The following is an 18,409-nucleotide window of genomic DNA, read 5'->3' as shown; positions in this document are numbered from 1 at the left end:
AACATAAAAAAAATAAATATATGTAAGATTAACATGATTACGTTGGTCGAACACCTTTTTAAACTTTTAAGAAAATTTCACTTTTGTCCCTTGCCTTAATTTTTCAGGCGCTAATCAATGAATCACCGTTGTTATATTTTCAACAAAGTATCTACCATATTTTGCAAGCCCAGAAATTAAAGTTTGCTACCTTTGGTTCAAGTCTTTCATTGATCTAAAAAAAAAAAATAATTTAAAAAATATTCGTAAAACAAAAAAAAATCCACTTTGATTCTCGCTTACCATAATATTTGTTATCTCTCAATGAAGAATTTAACAACCATATAAAAATGATAACCTACAACAAATTCCTAAAGCAATATTTAATTTTACAGAATTTTTCATATAGATTGTAAATCAGCTCAATCAAAAAATTAATACTTGATATTCATCCAAGTTTGATAATCCTAAAAATTTTATAATATTATCCGAATTACAGTATTTAATAATTGTAACATCGCTAATTCATTATCGAACCTTGGTTCGCTACAAATTTTGATTCATAAGACATTTTATGAATATTTCCCCATTATTATTATTATTTAATGTATAATTATTATCGTAATCCCGCCATTAACATTTTCTTATACCTTAGGCAATGTGACAGTTCTCATCATCCCTTACGTCTTGATCTTTTTTATAATAAGTAAACTTATAAACGTAATCAATTACAACATTATAATAATATTCTTTAATAATATTTCTAAAATGTCCTTTTAATTTTTCAACACTATTAAATTTTCTTAAATCATGAAGTTATGAAATATCAGTAATAAATTAGCGATCCTTTTTCAATAAATCAATAAATTTATGATAACTATAATAAATATTTTGTTGTAAAATAACCTATTTATATCTTTTTAAAGATTTAATAGACATTTCAGTACTTTCTACTCTATCAATTAAACAATCACAAATTTTTATTGTTAAATTGAGTAGTTTTTATATAATTCTAAAATATTTTTAATTGAATCAAGAATATCCGATATCAAAATATCAAATGTTTTGATAATTCACCGATAACAGTAATATTTCCAATTAATTGATTTGAAATTTTTATTGATTTAATAATAATTCTTCATTAAATACATTAGTCATTAGATTCTTCAACCCTATAAAAAATTTTTATCCGAATATTTCCATTATTTCTCCGTGTCTTCCGTAAAAATTCCGTGAAAATGATACATTCACGGATATCCGTGTTAGCGAGATGAAAATTTCCATGATTTAAGGCTATAAATTCCATGAAAATGATACATTCACGGAAAAAACATGGAAAGATAAAACACGGATCAGATTTTTTACAGGGCAATTTCATATAAACCCATGAATTATAATTTCTCCGTATATGTTTATCTGTCTTGATGGAAAAAGTCGTCTTATTTCTGCAAAAGGTTTCCTCTTAGGTGAAGCAAATCTTAAAGTCATGTCTCCTTTCCTCGAGCGTCATTCCATTTTTGATATAATACTGTAACCTAAAAATAAGATATAAATTTACTGTATAAATAGTCTATAAAAGTAATACAATATAATGATAATAAAGTGAACGGAAAGCAAAAGGAGATATTAAATCGATTTAAAAATTTTTTTAAATGAAACTTACGTAGAATTTATTATACATATATCGATAGAAAAAGCATAAGTATTACGACGTTAACCATCAAATAAAATGATAAAATAATGAAAATCGTTGTTTATAAGGAATAGTCACATGTAAGCCATGTGATCTCTTTAACTCTGCGGTTAATCTGTTAATATGAATATATATTAAACTGAATAATATCAAAAAAAACTGTATATAAGAAAATTTTGTTCTTTCTGTTAATATAGTATGAATAAATTTAATGTCAATGATTACATGTTAATACTGTAAAGTATTTTTTTTTATTTGATGAGCACTAAAAGCTGGTTAGCTTATATCTTCCAATTATTGTGGACAACTTTCAAGAGTAACGTCAAGAAAAATACTTAAAAATCCTTAGGCAAGGCGAGAATGTTGCACATCTTTCAATAGGAATTGTTTAATTAAGTTATATTAAGTTATTAAAGAAGAATTTCTTACATAATAAATTAAATCAACCATTTAAATTTTTTGTTATATACTGTAAATCATAATAATAATAAAATAAAAAAATGAAATTATCGAATTTTGATTCTTAATAATTTGGACAATGGAATGTGCTATAATAATTGAAAATAGACTATCATAAATCTTGTGAATTTTAAATTATGTTATTTATTTTACCAAATATTTGAATTTACCTTTCTTATATTTCGATTAAATTTTATCATCGGTAACTAATTGCCATATATTCATATGAACCATTGATTAAAATTTAAAGAAATAACTTAGGTCCATTGAATTCCATATACTTCAAATATTACTACTAAAGTATTATTGAAAGTATGGATTTGGACAACCAAATACTCAATTGAAAAACCAGCCTAACTATGTTATTTATCACAATCATTTTATAGTCCTTAAATATATATTTTTTTACCTCCTCTTCTTTTTTCTTGACGTAATTCGATGAATTTAATTCTTAAAAACTTAAATTATTTTACCACAAAGTTTTGTCATTAACAATAATATATATTGTGTATACTTTCTGATTCATCATTTAAAGTCCAAAAATAATTTGAATAATAAATTGGAAATACAGACATCAGATGGAAATTGTAAGAGTTGAAGTTGAATATCAAGTTATCATCGATGTAAAAATTCGCTATAACTATGAGCAACAATTCATGCAGACTTTTCGAGTTTATCTGTTATACATAAAATATACTAGGAAACGGAGTACTGTACCTTTTTTTGTTGTACAATATCACGTGAGAAGCAAAAATATCATTCTTGATATGTTCATAGTATGATTCTTAATAGACGTATTTATTTTTATTATTGATATATTGATATATCAAGAATAACACTTTTGCCGGACGGACATAAACGTTCATACTTGCGTAGAAATGTTTAGTCTTTCGTTACATTATTTCGGACTAAAAATAAATTAGTTCCTTCGTTACACTTCGGACTAACTAATTGTCCGGAGCGTTAGCGAAGGACTATTTACTGTGTACTGAATTAGCAAAATTTGGTTTAACCCCCTATCACAATCGTCAAAATTTTTTCTTTTTTATAATTTGTATCACGATTCACGATAAATGTAACACTACCCCTATAAAAAATTTTATCCGTTATTCTCCGTAAAAATGAGCCTTTCACGGATTCATTCACGGAAAATGAAATAATTCGATAAATTCCGTGATATAAGGTTATTAATTCCGGAAATATGAGCCTTTTACGGAAAAAAAATGGAATATAAAAAACGGATCGACTTTTCTACAGGGTACTTATATGCCCCTGTAATATACCAAATAAATATATGATTATGTAACACTTGTTGTAACGCTTACTGTACATATATTGTACGATTGTAACACTTGTTTTTTTATAAGGCACAGGTGCGCAGCTTTATTCGTAGATCATGCCATTTCATGCGTTTTGTAATAACCTTGTGAAACGTTCGTTTATAAACAAACGTTTCACTAATTAGTACATTTATTCGTTCGGATTTTTTATTGCTATAAAGTCCGGAATTCTTTAGAAAATGGCAAGCAATTCCAATACTACTGAATTTATTGGATATTATAATCAACATGGAATAAGAACCGAAAGAAATGATATTAATGCATGTGAATTATATAAAGAAGCAGCAGATAAAGAAGAATATGGAATGAGAACTGTTAAAGACAAACTGTATGAGGAAGCAGCAAGTCAAATACAAGAAATCAATGATCCTGAATATTGTTATCAAAATGAAATAGGAACTGAAAAAGATAAAATTAGAGCATTTGAATTATATAAAGAAGCAGCTGAAAAAGAAGATATTGGTGCAATATATAATCTTGCAAACTGTTATCAAAATGGAATAGGAACTGAAAAAAATGCAATTAAAGCATTTGAATTATATAACAAAGCAGCAGAAAAAGGTCAGATTGATTCAATAAATAATCTTGGATACTATTATAGATTTGGAATAGGAACTGAAAAAAATGAAATTAAAGCATTTGAATTATATAATAAAGCAGCTGAAAAAGGTCAGATTGATTCAATATACAATCTTGCAAACTGTTATAAATATGGAATAGGAACTGAAAAAGACAAAGCTAGAGCATTTAAACTGTATGAAAAAGCAGCTGAAAAAGGTCAAATAAATGCGATTAATAATCTTGGATATTGTTATCAAAATGGAATAGGAACTGAAAAAGATGGAATTATAGCATTTGATTTATATAAAAAAGCAGCTAAAAAAGGAGACATTAATGCAGTATATAATCTTGGATATTGTTATCAACATGGAATAGGAATTGGAAAAAATGATATTAAAGCATTTGAATTCTATAAAGAAGTAGCTAAAGAAAATCAGATTGATTCAATATATGCTCTTGGAAAATGCTATTTTTATGGAATAGGAACTGAAAAAAATGAAATCAAAGCATTTGAATTATATAAAGAAGCAGTTGAAAAAGGTCAGATTGATTCAATAATTTATCTTGGATATTGTTATCAAAATGGAATAGAAACTGAAAAAAACGAGATTAAAGCATTTGGATTTTATAAAGAGGCAGCAGAAAAAGGTCAGATTGATTCAATATACAATCTTGGATATTGTTATCAGAATGGAATAGGAACTGAAAAAAATGAAATTAAAGCATTTGAATTATATAAAGAATATAATCTTGCAGTTTGTTATCAAAATAGAATGGGAAGTGAAAGAAATGAAATTAAAGCATTTGAATTATATGAAGAAGCAGCTAAAAAAGGAGATATTGTTGCAACAAATCATCTTAGACCTAGAAAAAATAAAATATTGAATGAAAAAAAAGACACTGCTGCTATATATACTACTAATAAATATAAATCTGATGAACCAAGATATGCAACAGAAGAATGTACAGTTGTATAAATTTTTTACTAAGTTTTTTATTTCAAATCACCGGGGGTGATCATCACCGTTGGTCAGAATTATCAATTTTACCGGCACTATATATTTTTAATGCTGGTCGATCGTCATAATTTCAGTCACCAGTGATAATCACCCCCGGTGATAGTTAGAAAAATTCTAATTTTAAAATATATAAATTATTTTATTTATATACTAGGTGTAACCCGTCGCGCTGCGCCGGGGATAAAACTTGTCAAGAAAAGTAACAATGGTATAGCTATATTTTAGAAATAGGCTTAGTATTTTAATAATATTATTTACAGTATGATAAAAATAATCTAATAAATTTATATAATTTACATATTTATACTAATAAAAGTGAATTGTGTATGAATGTTATATATAAAATATTACATATGAAATATTGTTATACATACAAAATGTTATTTTTAAATGTGAAATCTATTTATAGAATGAAATATTTCACAGTATTCAATGTTTCTTGTCTTGCAGTTCTCACCATTATCTATAAAAACCTTAACATATAATTGCTCATGTGTAAAGACAGGTTCAGGTAGGTAAACACCAACCCTGCTCAGAGTTTGCCCTTGTGATTTATTAATTGTTATTGAGAATGCAACACATACTGGAAATTGACATTGATTCAAAGTAAAGTCTCATTATTTTTCACCTCATATTACTTCTCATTATTCGTCTCCCATTATTTTCTATTACATCTTTTCATTTTCCATTATTTCTTTTTTCCTCCTGTTTACTTCCTATCATTTCTTTTTGTCTCTCATCGCTCCTTTTCATCTCTCACCACTCCTCTTCGTTTCCCATCACTCCTTTTTGTCTCCAATCACTCTCTTCGTCTCCTTTTCGTCTCTCATCACTCCTCTTTATCTTCCCATTACTTCTTTTCATCTCTCATCACTCTTTTTCATCATCCATCATGTCCTATTTTTCCTTTTTGTTTCCTATCATTTCTCATTACTCTTTTTTACTCCCTTTCTTCTTCTATTACTTTCCATTACTCCATTGTTACTTCATTTTTTATTAGCATCTTTCTTCTTGATCATTGTAATTTACTTAACTTTTTTATTTATTGTTATTGTTTTTTTATTTGTATCACTTCATTAAAAATAAATACAGTGATTTTTTCTTTAAAATCGAAAATGTGAGGCTTAAATTTTAATATTTGCTTCATTAAATAAGATTATTTTGAATAAATATATTTACAAAAATTTTTTCTATATGTTATAATGAAAAAAAGTATAAGAAAAATTTTAAATCAACTAAAAAAAAATATATAATCTCGCAAAAATCTGTAAACTTCAATTTAACCAAATAATAATAATTGTACTGAAAAAATAACAAATGAGATAAATATTAATTGATTAAAAAAGTGAGATTAATACTAATTAGTATTAGCAAAACGCCAGTAATAGGGAACTAAAATTATTTTTTTTATACTTTAGTAATTAGCATTTGCTGATCAAATCATCTTAAAATAAAAATAAAAATAATACCTTGAACGCACACTGCACCCTATCACGTGATTTATAATATTTTAAATTTGATTGGCTGATCAGTGTTATCGTTTATTTATTCATCAAATAATCTTATTCATTATTTAATTTTTTTAAATGAAAAGGCTTTTTTAAAGTTTTTTTTGAAACAGTTAATAAACTGATATAACTATATAAGTCTTATTGTTTTCTATTACCTTTTTCTGTTGTTAAAATTTATTAATTGTTTCCAGGAGTCCATTTCATCTCCAGGTGGTGTTCCTATAAAACCATCAAAAGAATGTTAGGAAACATTCTTAAACAAAATTAGCAAAAGAATACAAAAAATCTTTTGTCTCCAAGAGTCTCTGGGAGGCATTCCTATAAAAAAATTATTAAAAGAACATTAATAGAACATTCTTGAATGAAATTAACAAAAGAAATGAAAAGAAATTTACTTTTCGTCTCCAAGAGTTTCCAGGAGACATTTCTATAAAAAAAAATATTGAAAGAATATTGGAAACATTCTTAAACGGAATTAACAAAAGAGACGAAAAAATAAAACTTATCTTTCATCTAGGGGATGTTCCTACAAAAAAAATTATTGAAAGAACGTTAGGAACGTCCTTGAATGAAATTAACAAAAGAAACAAAAGAAACTTACTTTTCGTCTCCAAGAGTCACCAGGGGCGTTCCTATAAAAAAAATTATTGAAAGAACATTAGAAACATTCTTAAATGGAATTAACAAAAGAGACGAAAAAAGAAAACTTATCTTTTATCTAGGGGACGTTCCTACAAAAAAAATTATTGAAAGAATGTTAGGAACATCCTTAGTTGAATGAAATTAACAAAAGAAACAAAAAGAAACTTACTTTTCGCCTCCAAGAGTCACCAGGGGCGTTCCTATAAAAAAAATTATTCAAAGAATGTTAGGAAATGTTCTTAAATGAAATTAATAAAAGAAACAAAAAAAGAAAACTTACCTTTCATCTCCAAGAGTCACCAGGAGGTGTTCCTATAAAAAAAATTATTGAAGAATGTTAGGAATGTTCTTAAACGAAATTAACAAATATAAATGAAAAAGAATTTTACCTTTTGTCTTTAAGAGTCTCCAGGGAGTGTTCCTATAAAAAAAAAATTACGAAAGAATGTTAGGGACGTTGTTCTTGAATGAAATGAATGGGAGAAAAAATTGAAAAAAACACACCTTTTATTTTTAGGGGTCCATTTCATCTTCAGGGTATTCCTACAAAAAAAGAGTAATTAAAAAACGTTCCTAAACAAAGTAAAAAATAAAAAATAGATTGATTATCACCAATAAAATTTTAAAATCATGTCACGTGAGTGGGTGCAGGTGCATTCAAATTTTAAACCCTTTTATCTATTATTTAAAAAAAATGGGTCATATTTAGATTAGTCATATAAAAAATTTTAAAATTGTATAATGATATAATGTTTATTTATCTGTATTATTGATTTATTATCTGTTTAAATTTTTGGATCGGTAAACCAACATCATGAATACCGATCATTACCATTTATTTATATCATCATTTTATCATTAGTACTATGAATGCCGATCATTTTATTATATAATAAATCATTAAATCGTACTATGAATGTTAATCATTTGAAATTATCGTAACTTTATTATCAAATTACCAAAAAAAAATATTTTAAAAAAGCTATTATAAAATTAAAATTATCTATAATATTATAATTTCGTATGATTTTACAATTTTATTTGTAATCTGTAATAAAATTAGTAGACACACATAATAAAATATATTTTTGATCTCTGTTTCATATGATATATCATATAATTTTTTCATTATATAGCACATATTAAAGTAAGTTAAATTAATATCATAAATACATAAATACTGTTCATCTATATAATTAAAAAAATTCTGTAACATTTAGATTATCTTGTATAAATAATTTGAATTGTGTAATGGGTGGTCTGTCTGCTCCTGAAATATTTGATCTATATTATTATGGTTAAAATTCATTAATCAGTAAATTATAGCATTAATACAAATTGCTAATCATTGCTATTTTATTACTGAAATTAAAAAAATTAATTAGCCCATTTATTGATTACAAATACTTATTATAACTATGTACTCTTTTCATAAGTATTCATGTCAGATATTTACTAATTACTCTAATGCACTATAATTATATCATTCTAAATATAATTTATATCATTCTACTAATCAAAAAACTGTAACCATTTTTAATTTACTTAGTATTACATTATACAGTCTAACCTCGATATACCGATATTCGATATATCGATATACTATTAAAAACTTGATATACCGATAAAATTTTATTTTCCCACTATATGTGAGGACATATAAATATTGGTATACCATTGATATAACGATATTTTCTAAAAATTTCATATATGTCCCGACATATCATTATATAAAGGTTTGACTGTAATACCAAATTGTTCTTGGCCTATTTAAACAAACTCATTAGTCCCAGTGCGAAGCAACGGGTAACTGCTAGTATATAATTAGTAGTACTGTTAGGCGCAGATGAATCATGCATTACACAATTCAAAGATGATTTATACAGGCTAATCTAAACGTTAGAAGATCGACATGAATTTTTTTATTATATTATATAGATATAGATATAGATATAGATTATATAGATATAGATATAGATTATGTAACATTTGTATTTAGTTATAAAAGAATTTTATACTAGTAAATCTCTTAAATCCGAAAATTTTCCTGAACAAAGAGATGTAACAGAAGAAGGTATGGTTATATAAAGTTTTACTATTTAATTTTAGAATTTATCATAATTATTAATTTATTTATATATTACATTTGTATTTTAATCATAATAAGAATTATATACTAGTAAATCTCTTAAATTTGAAAATTTTTTTGAACAAGAAGGTACAGTTGTATAAATTTTTTACTATTTAATTTTAAAATATATAATTAATATTTATTTATATATTACATTTGTATTTAATCATAATAGAATTATGTAGTAAATCTTTCAAATTTGTAAATTTTCCTGAACCAAGATATGGAACAGAAGAATGTACAGTTGTATAACGTTTTACTATTTAATTTTAAAATATATAATTATTATTTATTTATATATTACGTACATTTGTATTTAGTTATAAAAGAATTTTATACTAGCAAATCTCTTAAATCTGAAAATTTTCCTGAACAAAGAAATGTAACAAAAGAAGGTATGGTTATATGAAATTTTACTATTTAATTTTGGAATATATTATTAATTTATTTATATATTACATTTGTATTTTAATTATAATAAGAATTATATACTAGTAAACCTCTTAAATTTGAAAATTTTCCTGAGCCAAGAAATGCAACAGAAGAAGGTACAGATGTAAATTTTAAAATATATAATTATTATTTTATTTATATATTATATTTATATTCTTTAATTACAAATTACAACATTAGAACAAGAAGGTATAAAAAATAATTTTTGCTTATATTTATAGGTTATAGTTTATATATATGCTGATTTTATTTTTATTTTTATTTTTTTTATTTTATTTTAAAAGTATTTATTAGTCAATCATATGATTTTAATATTTTTGACAATAGTAAGTATTATTGTTAAATTTTCAATTACAGTAACATACTTATATATTATTTTCCTTAATCATAATTCAGGTAAAATAATAAGTTGATAATGATATATATCCAAAATTTTTAATATTTGTTTTTAATTTTCATTTAATAAACAAGTAACAGATTCCATACTTTGGAGTGATGCAATTGAAACTCGCCTCTGTGAACTATATATAAAGGATGATGTTATAGATATATTTTGGGGTCGACCTGTTGAGGAACATTTTGAAAATAGTACTAAGTGGAATATTTATGTAATTACGCGTGGTTTATCCTATCCATATGCCAAGAAAGAAATAATTACAGGTGGACAAGTAATTAATTTTATTGCGGAAGAAGAAAGACTTATTAGTTTTGATGATCCGTTACCAAAGTCATTAAAAATCCCACAGGATTTAAAGGAAAAATTTAATGAAGCTTTGGATAATGAATTGAGGTCATCATTTCGTGATGCACATTATAATTTAGTCCGGATATAAACAGATCAGTGGTAAGTTCACCGAAATACCAGCAATTATATTTTATGTCCGACAGAAAGGTATTTTACGTCGTGGATGTGATGGATTACTTCCAAAAGAGATTCGTGGATTTCCAACAGATGTTATTGAAGCATGTGTTGCAATACCTTGTGCTGGGTTAGGTATAGATACTTGTCGACGTTATCAAGAAAATGTTAAGTTAGGTTCAAGTATAGGTATAAGATCAGAAAAAAACAATACAACTGGAACTCTTAGTGCTGTTGCTTATGAAAATAATCCACCAAATTGAATTGGTGTTATATCATGTGAGCATGTACTCAATTTTAATGAATCAATATTTGAAGAAAAAATTACTATTTATCAACCTTCATATAATGATCTTTTTGAACCAAAGAAAAAGTTAGAGGAATTACTTTATTTATCAAAAGAATCAGAAGATGGAGAAGGTAATGAGTATATAGATGAAATTAATGAAATGCTGAGAAAATTAAATCTTGCGGAAAGCCGAAATTCAACTCTTGCTACTTATGTAAAAGGCATGCGAGAAAATTTTTATTCTAAAATAGATAAAAAATACTATGGCGTTGATGCTGGGTTTTGTGTCTTTGATAATGAAAATCGTAAATTATCTTCAAAAAACTTTCCAATTCCTTCAAATTACTTTAAAAATGCTGGACTTTCTACTTGCCTAGAGGGTACTTATACTTACTGTGAGTTGAAGAATTTTGATTATAATAATAAAGTTTTTAAAGTAGGAAGAACTACAGGACTTACCCTTGGACAATTACTTCCTACTGATCAAGCTATTGCGTGTAGCTTAACAAATGAAAGTATTAAGAATGCAAAAAATTTAGAAATGGAAAAACATATTCAATGTTATAACAATGCAGATCAAAAAATTTTTATTGGATATATGAAATCACGATTAGATTCAGAAATTTGTCAGAAACGTAAAAAATGCTATCCTGTTAAATGGTTTGATCGTCAGCTGGCATTTCAGTTTGAACCTGGAGAGTTTGAATGTGGTGATTCAGGAGCCAGTGTTTTGGATAAACAAGGAAAAGCTCTAGGTATCCTTCATGCAAAATTGAGAATACCAAATCAAACATTTGGTATTGCTTCTCCTTACTTTGCCATTCTTGAAGCACTTGACGTAAGCATTCACTTGTCTTCCAATCCTGTTAAACCCACAATTACTTCACCTTCCATTATTTCACCTCCCCCATCATATCTATCTTTAAGTAAGTTATAATTGTATTAATAGTAATAGTAATTGTATTTAGTCGTTTATCTAATTAAATATTTTTTTTATAGGTAATGAAAATGATTGTGAAAGATTAACACCTCCCCCGTCCTACTTATTTTCGAGTAAGCCATAGTTATAATCACCATAATTTTATTTAGTCATTTTTATCCTAATTAAATGTTTCTTTGTAGATGTTCAAAACGATTACAGTAGAGTAAATAAGCGTAATATGGATATTAATGGTAAATTTAAATAAATTTTATTATAAAATGAATTTATGGTAATTAATAACTTTAATTTTTTTACTTCCAGTCGAAACATATAATAATCCAAAAAGAAGCAGGATAGATCAGCAGAAGGAACTTTAAAGTTTTTAAGCCTTTAAATTTAATTAATAATTATTTTTAGATAATAACTAGGCGTAACCTGTTGCGTTGCGCCAGGGACGATAAAGTAAGATAGTAATAATACATACACTTATATTTTATTTGCCATACAGTGTGAATAGGTCTAGTTTTTTACTATTATTATGATGGGATTAGTAGGAAATAAATGTAATAAATTACACAATTTATATGATTATACAAAATAACAATGAATTGTGTGCAAGTGTTATACAGTATATGAAATATTATTATTAAACTCAAATTTTATTTATTACATGAAATAAATGTTGCGGTATTGTGAAATTTATGATTTATTTATAAATTCATTACAAAAACAATTAACAATTTTGTATAAGTAGTTTATTGTTTACATTGTTACAAAAAAAATCCTTTTTTTTTATCTTAAAAAAATTCTATTGTAACATTAGAAAAAATTACATCCTCTATTGAAAAAAAATACATATATATTGTTACCATACCTCAAAGAAATTCATTATAGCAATCTATTGTTAGAAAAAAAAATATCTCACAAATTACTAATATGAAAAAAAATCCCCCAAAAATCAATTATATTAAACAATCTATTGTTACGAAAAAAAAAAATATTCCCCAGAAAAATTAATTATAACGATCTATTGTCATGAAAAAAACAATTTCCCATAAAATTTACTATACCGATCTATTGTTACAAAAAATAAATAAGTAAACTATTTTATTTAGCCTAAAAAATAATTAGGAAAAATATTATTATTATTATTAATAATAAGAATTGGGAAAAAAGGCAATTACCGTAGTGCCGCAGCGTCAATCCGATCACGGAAAAAATAATTCGATTTGAAAAAAAAACCAAATTGAAAAAAGAAAGGGGAAAAAAATTTTCAGATTGGGAAAACAAGTCAAAAGCTAACCCGAAAAAGAAAAGTGAATAAAGAATTTTCGGATTGGAAAAAAAACTAACTCGAAAAAAGAAAAAGGTTTTAAAGAATTCGAAAAAAAACTGAAAAAAAAACGAAAAATAAAATTTGGGGGAAAAGAAAAAGGATAAAGAAAGAAATCGGTTTAAAAAAGGGAACTTTTCGAAAGAAAAGGAATCCGTAAAAAAAATAAGTAAAATAAGTACCGAAAAAAATTCTGAAAAAAAGGACAATAATCCGGTCCAAAAAGACTGAAAAAAAAAATTTTTAAAAAAAATTAATATGGTCTAAAAAAAGACCGAAAAAAAGTAATAATATAAAAAAATCGGTCTTAAAAGACCAAAACAATAGGATTATTTATTAAAAAAAAAAAATTTTCAGTTTGGGAAAAAAACCAAACCTAAACGGGGAAAGAAAAAAAACCAAAAAATTTCTCGGGTTGGAAAAAAAAACCAAACCGAAAAAGAAAATTTTTTAAAAAAAGGAAAAAAAAATGGAAAAGAAAAGTAAAAAGGTGGTTCGAAAGAGAAAAGAGGAAAGAACCGAAAGTAAAAGATCGATTCAAGAAAAAAAAGAGAAAATTAAAAAAAAGGGAACTGAAAGAATTCAAATCGGTTCGAAAGGGAAAAAATTTTAAAAATAGGTTTATAAAAAAAAAAATAAATAAATTCTGATTAAAATTTCATTAACCGGAATTGGATTATTAGATAAAGAATACGGATCAGCAATTTATACAGTATGGAACGTTACGGTTACAAATTGTATATGATTAATTTGGAAAATTTGTAAATACTATAAAATATTTTAAATGGAAAGAACTTTTCAAAGAAATACCTTTCTTACGAATTTTAAAAGCTAGATGTTCCGGTAAATTTTTAACAAATTTCAAAATTATTCAAAAATTGGTCTTATTTAAAAGTAGTAATATTTTAGAATTAAAAAATTTATTAATTAATTGTCAATATTTAGATGGATACTAATTTTGGGAGCATGAATTGGAGTTACCTAATTTGGAAGATTTTAGATAACTGGAAAGGTAGACATCCTATGTTATTACAATTCTTTCAAACATATACATTTCTTTTCTTTTTTTTTGTAGTAAGATTTTTATTTCTTTCCCCTAATTCTTGATTTATAAAAGAGATAAAGTATAACGATTTATTTAAAATTATTGAGATTTTTATAAATAAAGATTTGTGAGACGGTTTAAGAATGTATTCGTCTAATTTTTTGTAAAATTAGCAGTGGAGTTTTGGTTAGGATGCAACTTTGGTCCTAGAATTTTTTAAATAGTAACTATAATTAGTAATTCTAACAATCTATAAATTTTATTTGTAAATGAAATAAGATTATTTACTGTGTTATCTGCGTATATTTGTATTTTCTTGCTAACAAATATTTTAATGAAAAAAAAAAATAATAGATGAACTTTGTTGGAATCCAAGCCTGATTTTTTAATTGTTATGATATTTATCATCCCGTATTGCAATATCTAGAATTTATATTTCGTAAGGATTCCTTGTGTGGCACTTTGACGTTTCGCGATTGCTTCTAAAATAACTAGATTAAAATAAAGTAATCTTGAACACATGTTTATTAATTCTCAAAGTTATTGTGAATTCATTTAAACTTAAACTATTTTTTATTGCATTATCAATAATGCAATATGCCAATATTGTTTAAGATTGAAATTTATTTAATTACTACAGTAGATTCAATAAACTTTTTTTGATACTAATTAAGAAGCGAAAAGCGGGATATTACTTTTAAGATAAGAAATTCTATTTATCAATAAAAAAATTTACACTTATTTATAAAAAGAATTTTCCAATATTTTTATAAGAAAGTTTTTTGTTTTTTTACAGTGACTGATTGTCATGTTCGTTATTATAAATAAGTAGGGGATTTTAAGTTTGTATGACTCGAATATTTATTTAATATCTTACAACATTGAATAAATCTTATTGATGACGAACTTCAGATAAAAATTACAGCGGATTATACTTACAACAGATTACCGAACCACTTTCACTCCAATATTCGATCGATTACACGCGAATTGCAAAAAGATTTAATGTAAGATATTAGATGTTTCCTGCAATTAAAGATGATGATTCGGTCTCTTTCTGTTCGTACCAAGTAACATATTCCTTCATATTTTTTCGATAGTTTGGAAGCTTTTAGAAAATTCCTAAGCTTTTTACGGTCGTTCTGTATGGTACTTCCTAAATAATTTTAAAGTGTAATAATCTAATAGGGGATGATAAAGTACGATTGTGTTTTAAGATCTGCTTCCAATCATTTTATTTTATTTACATATGCAAAAATATACTAATTAAATTCACATTGCTAAAATTTTCTTTATTTTTTACGTTTAACATATCACACTATAGCGATTTTGTGATTTAGTAACCTGATTATTTTTATTTGAAAATGCTACGTTAACTACAGTGCCTGGAAATAAGTCAGTAAGCACGTGACTGTAGATCATTTATTTGTTTAACTTTAAAACCAGTTTTGTCGATCATTTTATTATAAATTTGTCTCCAATTTTTTCCCATGCGTTGTTTAGAACCTTCTTTAACTACTATGTCTTGCAAACGAAGAGAACTTACAATTTTTGAACGTGGAGAAGTCATTGGAGCTTGGAAATGTGGAGTAAGTGAACGAAAGATAGCTGAAGCATTAAATTGTCCCAGTTGTACCATTCATAAGGTTATTTCTACTTACAAGATACGTGGTGATGAAACACTCCCTCCTAGGACTGGAAGACCGCCTAAAATGACAGAAAGGGATGGCCGACTTAATAAGAATTCTTAAAAAGACAGGAAAATGACCCTTCAGGAGTTACATGAGAATTTCGTTGATTCTACTTCTACACATGTATGCAAAAAAACTTTACTTAATTATCTTCATGAACAAGGTTTTTATAGTCGAGTAGGAGTAAGAAAACCTCTTGTTACTGAAACAAATAGAATTAAAAGACTCAACTGGGCTAAAGAACGAAAATTATGGATAAATGAGTGGGACAGTGTTATTTGGAGCGATGAATCCAAATTTGAATTATTCAGAGGAAATGGTAGGAGATTGGCTTGGAGAAGGCCACATGAAAAATATGATATTGAGTGTTTAATACCTACAGTAAAGTCAGGTCAACAAGGAGTGATGGTTTGGGGATGTTTTTCAAAAAACAATCTTGGTCCATTAGTTAAATTAGAAGGTAAAATAACAGCCACAGTATATATGAATGTACTGGAAAATTATTTATTACCATTTATTAATAATCTAGATGATCAGGAAAATTTTATTTTTCAGGATGATAATGCCCCTATACATACTGCAAGGGTGGTTAAGAGTTGGGAAGAAGAAAATGAAGTAAACAGCCTTCCTTGGCCCGCACAGAGCCCAGATTTGAATCCTATAGAGCATTTATGGGATGAATTGGAAAGGCAGGTGCGGGCACATAAGCCATTACCAAAAAACAGGGAGAATTTATGGGAAATACTTCAAGAGGAATGGTCAAATATTGAAGCTGATAAATATCAAAATCTTATTAGTAGCATGCCTCGTCGTATCTCTGCTGTTATAAATAGTAAAGGTTACCCAACAAAGTATTAATAAAAAGTTAAAGGCTTTGTCTTTCAAATAAAAAAAAAAATATGAATTATTTAATTTTAAAAATTCACATTAAAATTGATCGACATCACGTGCTTACTGACTTTTTTCCAGGCACTGTACATTCATCATCATTATAAAACTATTTTTTTATGACTATTTGAGTATTTAAAGATTTTTATAGTTAATTCATTAAGCTTTTTTTATATTTATAAATCCATAGGTTAAACTGCTAAAAGATTTTTCTATTTTAAAAGACTAATCTCGCTATGGTTATAGGTAATTTAATTGTATTAATATTTTATATTATTCATGCTAGAAATATTATATTAGAAAAGAAGCGTAAGAGTTATATTTGGCAATGTACTTTATTCTGAAAAATTATACAACACGTCAATATTTAAGAAAAAAAATATTTTTCTGCTTTCTGTTTATTTAATTGAATTAATAACAGGTCGTTAATTGGCGTAGCGAGCTAACGAAATGTTATATTAGAATTTATTAGTAACTATGTATTATTATATCTATGCCTCATTGTACATTATAAAAATAAAGGTAAAAATAAACTGTGATTTGCTGAAACATGCCAATCACACGAGAAATAAATTATGTTATTTATTTAAGTATATGGGCTCAGCCTGCTTAACGAAGGAAGACCTAACAAGGTGTGGAACTAACTAACTTTGTTTAGGAAAAAGAGGAAAAAGAAACCGAAAAAATATATCGCAATGGATAAGATTAAGAGAGACGAATACATCTTTCTGAACAACTTTTTCCTACAACTGCTTCAAGAGTCAAGGTTGCTTTAGGAGCGTTGGAATTTCCGTTGACGCAAATTCACGTTCACGTGACTCATTGGCCGAAATTATAATTCGAGCACCCATAACCAAGACCTCTCTTCTTTTAAATATGATTGGTTCATGTTGTTAATTGTTTCTTGGCCTTTTTGACCTTTCTTAACAGTTAAAGTCTTTTTACAATTATAATGTACTTATATCAATTAATTACAATATTATATAACCTTTAATTAAAATTCTTTACCTTAAAAATCGGCATTATCAGGATAAATTGTGTTGTAATTATATTTAATAATTTCATTTCTTTTATTATAAGAATGTTGAACATTTTATAAAGCAAATTAACAGCATAATTTATCAATATATCTATTAATATTTAAAACATTTTCAATATTATTTATTGTCAACACCATATTCACTATATTTAACTTTACAATCTCACTTATACTCACTCCTATAGACATAATATACTATTTGTTAAAATTTATTCTAAGTGAAAACACAACTTATTCATAGACAATGTATTTATTGTACTAAAGACTGAAATTGCTGTTTTTAAAAATTTCTTACGCTTTATATGCAAATAGTTTTATAATCCTTCTTTTGCGACAATATTTTATTTACTTAATATTGTTGCTACCATTTTATTCTATGTTAAGTATATCACATCATACAATAATTATAATATCATTTTACTTTTTTAATGTTTATTTATTAATTAAAAAAGTTTAAATAAAAAGTTTATTGAAAGTGAGAGAAGTAAAGAGATTACACAGCAATTGTGACATATTTAGGATTAAGGGAGGTAAAGCTCAAAATGCTAATCATTG

The 18,409-nt window shown here is 25.9% G+C and overlaps 3 protein-coding genes across 3 annotated transcripts; all 3 read left to right on the top strand.

Moving 5' to 3' along the window:
• Positions 1–3,650: 3,650 nt before the first annotated feature.
• On the top strand, positions 3,651–5,009 carry OCT59_019822 (uncharacterized protein; the record flags this gene model as incomplete). The annotated part of the gene is made up of 2 exons (XM_066143796.1): positions 3,651–4,032; positions 4,300–5,009. The coding sequence occupies 2 exons, from the start codon at positions 3,651–3,653 to the stop codon at positions 5,007–5,009; spliced, it is 1,092 nt and encodes a 363-aa protein (XP_066005510.1).
• Positions 5,010–10,090: 5,081 nt separating this feature from the next.
• OCT59_019821 (uncharacterized protein) lies at positions 10,091–12,235 on the top strand (the record flags this gene model as incomplete). Its single annotated transcript, XM_025333396.2, has 7 exons — positions 10,091–10,184; positions 10,260–10,609; positions 10,677–10,836; positions 10,966–11,862; positions 11,936–11,989; positions 12,059–12,109; positions 12,180–12,235. 7 exons carry the CDS (start codon positions 10,091–10,093, stop codon positions 12,233–12,235), a joined length of 1,662 nt encoding a protein of 553 aa, XP_025178532.2.
• Positions 12,236–15,726: 3,491 nt separating this feature from the next.
• Positions 15,727–15,987, top strand: OCT59_019820 (uncharacterized protein; the record flags this gene model as incomplete). The annotated part of the gene is made up of 1 exon (XM_066143794.1): positions 15,727–15,987. One exon carries the CDS (start codon positions 15,727–15,729, stop codon positions 15,985–15,987), a length of 261 nt encoding a protein of 86 aa, XP_066005509.1.
• Between the last annotated feature and the right edge of the window lie 2,422 nt (positions 15,988–18,409).

Source organism: Rhizophagus irregularis, chromosome 29, assembly GCF_026210795.1.
Source record: "Rhizophagus irregularis chromosome 29, complete sequence".
Lineage (NCBI taxonomy): Eukaryota > Fungi > Glomeromycota > Glomeromycetes > Glomerales > Glomeraceae > Rhizophagus > Rhizophagus irregularis.
This window is presented reverse-complemented; position numbering and strand designations above follow the sequence as displayed.